This window comes from Pseudonaja textilis, chromosome Z (assembly GCF_049901715.1).
Source record: "Pseudonaja textilis isolate UNSWEBS1 chromosome Z, rPseTex1.2, whole genome shotgun sequence".
Lineage (NCBI taxonomy): Eukaryota > Metazoa > Chordata > Lepidosauria > Squamata > Elapidae > Pseudonaja > Pseudonaja textilis.
Window position 1 is genome coordinate 110,397,357 of NC_142008.1, and position 9,575 is coordinate 110,406,931.

General features: G+C 39.3%; 1 protein-coding gene across 1 annotated transcript; it reads left to right on the forward strand.

Annotated features, from left to right (window-relative positions):
* Nucleotides 1-2,245: 2,245 nt before the first annotated feature.
* Nucleotides 2,246-3,160, forward strand: LOC148124253 (olfactory receptor 4N5-like). Its single transcript, XM_087917696.1, has one exon. It carries the CDS (start codon nt 2,246-2,248, stop codon nt 3,158-3,160), a length of 915 nt encoding a protein of 304 aa, XP_087773822.1.
* The last annotated feature ends 6,415 nt before the right edge of the window (nt 3,161-9,575 follow it).

Sequence of the window (9,575 nt, forward strand, 5' to 3'; positions counted from 1 at the left end):
TTAGGGGGGGGAATCCATGAAACAGTTCAAGAAATAAAGATCGCTTGGCTTTCTCTGCAAAATGGGACATCATTAGATAGATAGATAGATAGATAGATAGATAGATAGATAGATAGATAGATAGATAGAGTTCATTTGTTCGTTCTTGGGGACTGTTTTGAGAAACAGAGGAATAGACTTCATGAAACCAACAACCTCTTGACTGAACAGACTATAATTTCCATCATCTTACCATAACATGAAGAGATGGGCCTTGTGATTCTAGACACCTGCTTGGAAAAATCCTGTCTAATGAATAAACTTAATGCAAAATTGTTTTTAAAAAAAGTTTGCTTGGGGAGAATTTTTTAATTTGATCCTTGGAGACCAGCAGAAGGGATTGTGCACAAGCGCTCAGTCTCACCCACAATTCCTAACTCTAGGAAAAAATGTGAGCAAATGGTTGAACTAGGAATAGGACAAGAGGTTCAGGGGCTGAATTTACTTCTTACAAATGATCCCAAATTGTGGCCCAACTATCCTTTATTATTTTCTTATCCTGAATTTTTTTTCCTCCCATCACAGAATAATGGATTGATTTATTGAAGCTACTACCATATATTTAAATTCGCCTCAGAATATTCAATTTTTTCAACCTTTTAAAAGGACATAGATTTTTATGAGACAGAAATACAATGTACAGAAAACATCTCATGGAACCTGGCTTTGCTTAACACTGGACAAATAATTTTCGATCTCAAATTCAGGGGAAAACAAACAAACGGTTGATATTTGTAAAACAGGTTTATTATTATACAAGTTTTGTCTGTCTCCTTGTGACTAACTTGATAGAAACTTAGATGTTTCTGGTGCTTCTGCTATCAATCACCCTGTTGAAACATAAAATTGGTTCTGAGTTCAGAAAGTTTGTTTTATGGAAATAAATGCATTTGATGGGAGAAAATAGGGACTGCTTAAGCAGGCAGAGAGGGACAATATCTGAACTTCTCTCCCATCCAAGAATGTACATTTAGTTCCAGTTAACTCTAATATCAAAAATCACCCATGTTTGTACTCCATTCCAAATTTCATGTTTGCATCGCAATTCTTATTCTCCAATTCCACTGCAAACCTTATTCTAAGATTGGGAGGGAGAAAGGGTAGGAAAAAGCAATGAAAGGGACTCCCGACTATGAAGGGGATATTTTTTGTGCTTGACTGATGGATGATTAACTGAGAGATAATCTGGGGTAGCTAGCTAACCACCAATTTAACAGAAATAATTAATCAACAACCATAATCAATCAACAACCATAATTCCTACTAGAGATTGTATTGAAGAAAACAAGCAAAGTGAGAAAGAGAACATCAGGAACAACATCTGAGAAGAATTAAGGTAAGGCTTGATTCATTACTCCTTTTAACAGCAATTTTATCTGCCGATATCATTTCATTTTCTCTTTCTCTGTGCACTGCCATTATTTGACAGTCTAATCTGCACTTCAGATACTGTTCTACTTCACATTACGAGTAGGATAGACTTTTATGGGTATGGCTGACTTGAGAAACAGGCAATGCATCTCTTCAATGAAGGAATGAATATATTTTACATAAAATGAGAAGGCCCACAGGGGACAGTGACTTTGAAAGATCTTTCCTTGCAGATAAATCCTATAAGTAGAGATCCGAAAAATGTGTTTGAAACTAAGTACCTCTTCAACAAGTTTTAAGCTCACTTTTAACGCCTCAATTTGCAGAACAAATGAGTCAAAGTTCTTTATTATAGGCAAAAACAAAGCCTTCTCAAAATGGGAATTTGCTGTGAAGAAGGAGACCATTCAAAGACTTTGATCATTTTAGCAAAAAGCATTGGCCCTACGTGTCCTACTCAGAAAGGTGATGGTTATAGTATGGTAGTTTTGAAATGAATCGGACCGCACCTCCAGAGAATTTGAAACATCAAATGGCCCAGAGTCAGGAGAAAGTAAACAACTTAGGTAGACACTTGCTTTCCAACTAATGGTTTTAAAGGCTGTAAGCATCTCCATGTATAGAGGTAGAAAACAAAGGATTTATGGCATATTATATGTGGGCTACAAACTGCAAGAAAAAACAACTGAATAGCAGTAAAGATTTGACACTATTTTCTCTTGCCAAGACATCATTGCCGAAATGTTTGTATGCATGATACAAAAGGCTTTTTTACAAATTTCCTCCCACTCAATATTCTAATCATTATTCCACTACAGGAATACACACAAAAAGAATGGACTCAAGCAACCTCACTGAGTTTGTTCTTGAGGGGTTAGCAGAGACCAGGGAACTGCAAGTCTTTTTGTGTATCCTCCTCTTGATCTTCTATGTCATCATTCTTCCTGGGAACATTCTCATCATTGTGACTATTTTGAAAGACCCCCAACTAGGAGCTCCCATGTTTTTCTTCTTGGCCAACCTGGCTTTGATGGACATTTGCTACAGCTGTGTCACCCCTCCAAAGTTGATAATCAACCTCTTCTCTGAATGCCAAACTATCTCATACAAAGGTTGCATGATACAGATTTTTTTCATCCACTTTCTAGGTGGAGCTGAGGTTTTTCTTCTTATGTCCATGGCATTTGATCGGTTTGTGGCTATCTATTTCCCATTGCATTATGTAACTATAATCACCAAACCAGCTTGCTGGGTTTTGGTGATGGCTTCATGGGCTGGAGGATTCACACATTCTTTAATCCAGATTATTCTCATTTTCCCACTCCCTTTCTGTGGTCCCAATAAACTGGACAACTATTTCTGTGATGTGACCCAAATAATCAGGTTGGCTTGCACCAACACCTACAGTCTAGAATTTGCTATGTTTATCAACAGCGGCCTTACAACTGCTGGATGCTTTGTCCTGCTTCTCATTTCCTATGGGGCACTGCTGATCAAAGTGAGGACAGGTGTCAGCCAAGGGAAGACCAAAGCATCCTCTACTTGCATCACTCACATCATCATTGTTTTCATCATGTTTGGTCCAGCCATTTACCTCTATTGTCACCCCTTCCGTGACTTCCCCTTTGACAAAATGGTGGGTTTTCTCCACATTGTGATTTTCCCTTTGATGAACCCTATGATTTACACCCTGAGGAATAAGGAAGTCAAAGTTGCCATGTGGAGACTGCTAAAGAACTGCAACATTTAGTGGGAGAAGTATTTTAAAACAATATGGAGCACAATATAAGTCTAAATGCTATTGTTAGCTCTGAATTCTTCAAAAAGGAAATTCTAGACACACAGGTTGCTCAATCTCGGCCATGACCTTTTCTTTCCTTTCCTCACTTTTCTCCTTTCCTTTCCCTTCATCTCCACTCCTCCCTTCTGCTTTCCTCTCCTCTCCTTCCTTTTCCTCCATCCCATTCCCCTTATCCTTTCCTCCTTTCCTTTCCTTTCCACTCCTTTCCTCACTTTTCTCTCCTCCCTCCCCCTTCCCTCCATCCTTTCCTCCTTTCCTTTTCTCTCCTTTCCTTTCCTCCTCTCCTTTCCTGTCTTTTCCTTTGCCTTTGTTGAAAGGCTGGAAAATGCCTTTCTTCTGAGGATTCGGTTTTCCTGCTGGGAGGGCTCCAGTGCAAGGACAAGACAACTGCTTGGAAGCTGGTTTATTTTTCAGGAAGGCAAGAGATAGCAAGAAGTCTGCGTTCCTGGGGCTAGCCATCTTTGTATAATAAACCCCTGATTTTTATACCTTTTTCTCCTTTTTTTGTGTGTGTGTGTGCTTGTTTTTGTATTTCTTAATGTTTTAAATCCTGTCGGGGTTGTCTTCATTTCCGCCGGAGGGTAAACTCCACGGGGTGGTTTGATTGGATTATCAGTTTCATTCTAATGTTTTCTTATATTTGTTTGGTGGCAATCTCCTGTCTGCTATGGAATTTATTTCGTGTCTTTTGTCTATTTGTTTTGCTGATTTGGCATGACCTGTTGTTTGTAAGGGATTTCTTTTTCTTGTTTCCCTAGCTTTCTTAATTACTTGGCTTTTGTCTAGGGGGCTTCTTTCAATACCTTTTATTAAATCTCTTTTCCTATGCAAGTTTGTTTTATGACTGGCCTGATGTTCCCTTTGGGCTTTTCCTGCTTGGGTGTCACCACTGTCCTCATGAAGTTCCCTTTCCACAATCCTTCATATTTTTTTTTAAGAGGGTGGTCTCTGATTGAATGTCTGGGTATACTTGGTATTTGTGATCAATCTGGATCATTATCAAAGCTGCCTGTCTCCCCTTTAATTTTCTCTTCTGAGAGGGAATACAGGCCTTTAGGCAGTTAAGGCAGGGTGGTATGCATCGACAGAGGCAACACATGAGGGCTCCAAAGACACAAATGGTGACTGTGGTTGTTATAAGGATTTTGAGCCAATGGAAATCTGGCATCCATGAGAAGAGCCATGAAAAGTCCTGACCAATATTCTGAGATAGCTCTTTCAGGTGGTGGATGTCCCTCCCTACGAGTTCTGAGGTTTCGTCCAGATTGAAGCAACACATCCCTTGGAATGTTTCGCAGCCATAGTTATGCTTCAAGAGAAGGAAGCCTATTGCTGCCCTATTCTCCAAGGTGGCTTCTCTGACCTCCCTCAGTTCTCTGTTAAGGGCATCCAGGGCATGGGAGGTCGAATTCAAGCTTTTTGCCAGGGTACATGCTAGTCTATTCAAATTTTTAGAATTTCGCACTGCCAATCCAGGTACCCCTACCAAGGATATTGCCAATGAGATGTATTCTGTTTTTGTGGGAAGGGAGACTTTGGAATCACAGTCTGAGTCTAAGGTTTGGAAGGTTCTCCTGTGTCATCTCTGTAAGGATGGCATAAGCATGGTTAACCTTCCCAAGGTGCAGGGGCCATTTGTGGCATTTGCAGGAAGGTATGAGTAGGCTTTTAAGCCACAAAGGAAAAACCATCCTGGTGGGAGCTTCAGGTAACTATATGAAAATGATATGGTCTCTGTATAGTTGCATTTTAGTTCTGTGTTGCTAAGACTGGTGCATTCTGTGACCCTAGGTGTGCTGCACCCAGTGACATTATGATTTCCCTCCTGCTAAGCAAAAGTTAGTGGTGTTGAGTATTTCTCTTGCTAAACATTCCCATATGTTTTCCTTTCTCTAGGATAAGCTTTGGTTCCAGGAATGCAGTTGCTTGTGTTACAAATGTTACAATTATTACAGATAACAATACATAGAATATATTGCATTTCATGTTCCCCATTGCTAGATTCCTTTTCTTCCCTTCCTCCCCCCTCCTCTTTTTTTTTTTAAATAGCAATGTAAAACAATGTAAAAGGTCAGGTATCAAAAAAAATTATGAGTAAGGTATGGTTAAAGTCCTTTTTGTTAAAAAAATACGATGAAAAAAGGTTTAAAAAAAGGAAAAAATGGAGAAGGTGAGACAAAAAATTAAAAAAAAATAGTTTATAACTCAGCACCTGGGAGTCCAGTTTTGTGTAATGCAACATTTGCACTTGGTTCCTCACAGTGGTGTGGTTCAACAGTGTTGAAGAATGCTGCAAGCGTCCATTGATCTGTGTCCCGATCTTTCTTGAGTTTGATGGGTGGGATTGATTGTGGTGGAGTTTGGCTATGGTCTATGACTGCTGGCTTTGCATGTGTCCAATGTAGCCAAGAGTCTCGTTTTGCAAACCTTTATGGCAGTGTGTGTAGTCAGTAAAACTTGGTAGGGTCCTTTCCACCTGGGTTGTAGAGGGGAGGTTCTGGTGAAGAACTTGATCCACACCCAATCTCCTGGCTCATATGGATGCAGGGCTTCTTCCAGGGGTAAGGTCTGTGTCAGCGCACTCTGGGTCCAGAGGGTCTGTAGTCTCTTTTGCAGGGCTGTAAGATAAGAAGAGAGAACCCTATCCCCCCCTATCTAAGCAAAGGGAATGAGGATTTAGGCTGAGAATCAGGATCCTAGTAGGGTATGGGGGGGTGACCAAAAAGGATCTCAAAGGGGGGAAATACCTGTATCTTGTCTTGGTCTGGTTCTGAAATAAAAGGGGGCAATTGGGAGCACTTGTGGCCAGGAGAGGTGTGTCTCCTGACAGAGTTTGCCCAGTAGGGTCTTCACCTCTTTGTTTGCTCTCTCCATGGCTCCTTTAAGTAGCCCCACTTCTGATGCATCCCAGCCTCATAAGGAGGATGGCGGGCTTTTTAAATCTTCATGAAGCCCTGTGTTGCTGGTTATCAGCATGATTGTCTTGTGTGTGCCTTTTCCTGGGATTTCCAATTACAGCCCCTGTTTGCCACATGTTATGGTAGCTCCCATTTTACATAGGAGATCCCTTCCTAGTAGAGACAGTGGGGACTGGGGGCAAATAGTAAATGCATGGTCTACTGTGAAAGATCCTAGTTCTACTGGTACGTTGTGGGTAAATTTTACAGAGATTATTCCTCCCCCCACTCCCATTATGCTATCCTAAGCCCCTTCTGCCATTGAAGCTTTATATGGTGGTTCAGTAATGAGGAGGTGGCTCCAGTATCAACTAAGCAATTGTATTTCTTTCCTCCTATAAGAATGGTTACAATGGGTTCCCCTTCTGGGCCGTTTTTCTAGGGGGATAGCCAGCCCGTTAAAGGTAGCCATGAATTCAGTGCTTTCATTGTCCTGTTCTAGTCAAGAAGGGGGTAAATCTTGTTCTCTCCTTTGCTCCCATTGATGTCTATTGTTATTATTTATTGGAGGAAAGGGAGCATTGGGTGGTGCCTGGTGACTGAAACTTTGTTGCTCAGTGTAATGGACTGGATTATTGGCTGGCCTCATGTTCCTAGGTGGTGGGTGATACCAGTTGCAGGAGGGGTGTTGCCTACATTGCCTGCTGAAATGACCTTCCTGTCTGCACCTATAACAATGCTGACATTTGCCTTGCAACCATCCTGCTTTATCGCAATGCTAGCATTTCTTTGAATTATAGGGGGTTTTACCTGGCGTTTGTCTGGCATCATGTTTCATTACAGCATACATTTTTAAGTCTTCCTGTCTTTCTATTCGTGTCTTTCTATTTTTCTCTTCCTCTTTCAATTTGTCTCTTTGATCATAGACAAAGTTAACAATCCTGCGCAACTCTGCTATGTCTAAGGTTGGCCAGTTAGAGAACGAGTGGTGGAAATGTTCTTTAGTATCTAAGGTGGACTGATCCACGAAGGCTGAAGCTAAAATCCTTTGGTCCTTCAGGCAGCTAAGGTCTAGGTGGGCATATGCAGTAGCTGCTTCTGACAGGTGGACCCAAAAGGCATCAGGATTTTCCTTTTCCCTTTGTGTTGTTTTTTTGAAATTCAGACTAGTTTAAAAGTTTTTTTTTCTTATTTCCTCTAGAGCTTCTAGTAAATTATGTTTTGCTCTAGTGTATTTGTCCCATTGATTGGTATCATTATAGTCCCAGTCAGGGCGATGTACTGGCCATGTGATGCGGGCTGGGGCTGCCTGATCAGGGATAGTTGGTGGTTTGGCTATTTGGTCTGTTTTTGTTTTTGTTTTTCAAACAGTTTTAATAGTTTGTCTTTCATTAGAAAGACTTGTAACAGCAGAGTCATGTCACCCCAGGATGGATTATGGCTGTCTATGATAGATTTCAGGGTTTTAATAACTGTTTGAGGATCAGCCCTGAAAGCTGGGGTATCCTTTTTCCAGATGACTAGGTCAGAGGCAGAGAAGGGAGTGTGGGTAAAAACATATTCTAGTTGTCCCCTATTTCTGCCTGGCACTGGCTTGCTTAAAAGGGGAGCCATAATCCATCCCTCAGTATTCCCTTCCCTGAAATGGGTTTCAGGCTTTTCCTTATTTTTTTTTCTCGGTCAGGTCTTTGGTCCTAACAATTTCAGCCCAGCAGTACCAATAGGGTATTTGGCTGGGCTTAATGCATGTTCTAAGTGCTTTCAGGGTTTTATAATCTAAAGTACCGCTATCAGACCAAATTTGTCTACCCATGTCATCTCGCAATAAAGCCCACTTTTTGCAAATTCTTTTCGCTTCCTTTCTTTTTTTTTTTTTTTTGAAAACAATTTTATTGTTTTTTTAACAAACAAACAAACAGACAAAACATAAAAAATATCAGCTCTCATCCGTACTTATGTACAAACAGTGTGTCGGTTGGTTCATCAGTTTTGTGCATTCATTTCGTAGTCATAATTACAATTACCTTACATAATAAGTCTTATTATCAATCCAAACTTATATATCCTCATATCATTATAAAAAAAAAGATTTGACTAAACTTTTATTCAATCATGCCTTATGAGATAACTATGATTAAAGTAATTTATTCTATTATAAATCATATAATCATACCAATTCTATCCTAAAAAAAGAAAAAAAAGAAAAAACATTTTATAAATATCTAATACCAGAAGAAAAAAGAAAAGTGAAATCAATAATATTCCTTATTGTCTAACATTCTAAATATTCTATTTTTGTATTTCATCATCCAGCCATTGATAGAAAAGGTCCCAAATTATATAAAATTGTTTATCTTCTTGCTCTCTAATTTGAAATGTCAATCTACTCATCTCAGCACATTCCAATATTTTCTTGATAACTTCTTCCTGCAATGGAATTTTCTCATTTTTCCAATTTTTTGCAAATACAATCCTAGCCGCAGTTAATACATTCACAATCAAATATTTCAAATCTTTACTATAAACATCTGGTAAGATTCCCAATAAGAAAAGCTCCGGTTTCAAGTCTATATGCTTCTTTGTCATTTTTTCCAACCACATGCAGATTTTAGTCCAATATTTTCTAGCATCCTCACAAGTCCACCACATATGGTAATCTGAACCAGGTTTCTGATGACATTTCCAACATTTTTCCGATTTGTTCTTGAACATTCTTGCTATCCTTGTCGGGGGAAAATGCCACCTGTAAAACATCTTATACAAGTTTTCTTTATAGGCTGTAGACATTGTCATTTTATAGTTTTGCAACCAGAATTTCTGCCATTTCTCTAAGTCAATCCCATATCCAAAATTCCTCCCCCAGGCAATCATAGTTTCTTTAACTTGTTCTTCCCCTAGCTTAATTTCCAATAAGTAACCATATAATTTTTTAATCACCTTTTCATCAGTACCCATCAAAATCTTATCTAAATCAGTCTGTTTATCATAAAATCCCTCTGTTTTGGAATCCTCATCATACCTTGAGTGTATTTGCACATATGAAAACCAATTCATCTGTATACCTTGTTCCTCTAATTTTTGTATCGATTTAAGTTCACCCTCTTCATCTAGTAATTCCCCATATCTAACTGTTTGTTCCTTTTTATAGATTATAGGATAAGAAAAAGCTTCTATCATCGATAACCAAACTGGAATTTTCAAATAACATTGTTTTTTTATCTTCTCCCAGTTTAACCACAAAGATTCCCGTATATAATGTCTTCTAAAATAGCCCTGTGTTTTGGTTCCCTTATACCATAGAAAAGCATGCCAACCCAACAGCAAATCATGACCTTCTAGTGTCAACAATCTAGTCTTCCTTAATGTTATCCATTCTTTAACCCACATCAAATTTGCAGCTTGATAGTACAACTCCCAATTAGGCAGGCCAAACCCTCCTCTAGTTCTAGCATCCTGCAAGAGCTTTA

What these genes read in the sequence shown, in the direction of transcription:
- LOC148124253 (XM_087917696.1), top strand. Translation starts at nt 2,246, where the DNA reads ATGGACTCAAGCAACCTCACTGAGTTTGTTCTTGAGGGGTTAGCAGAG.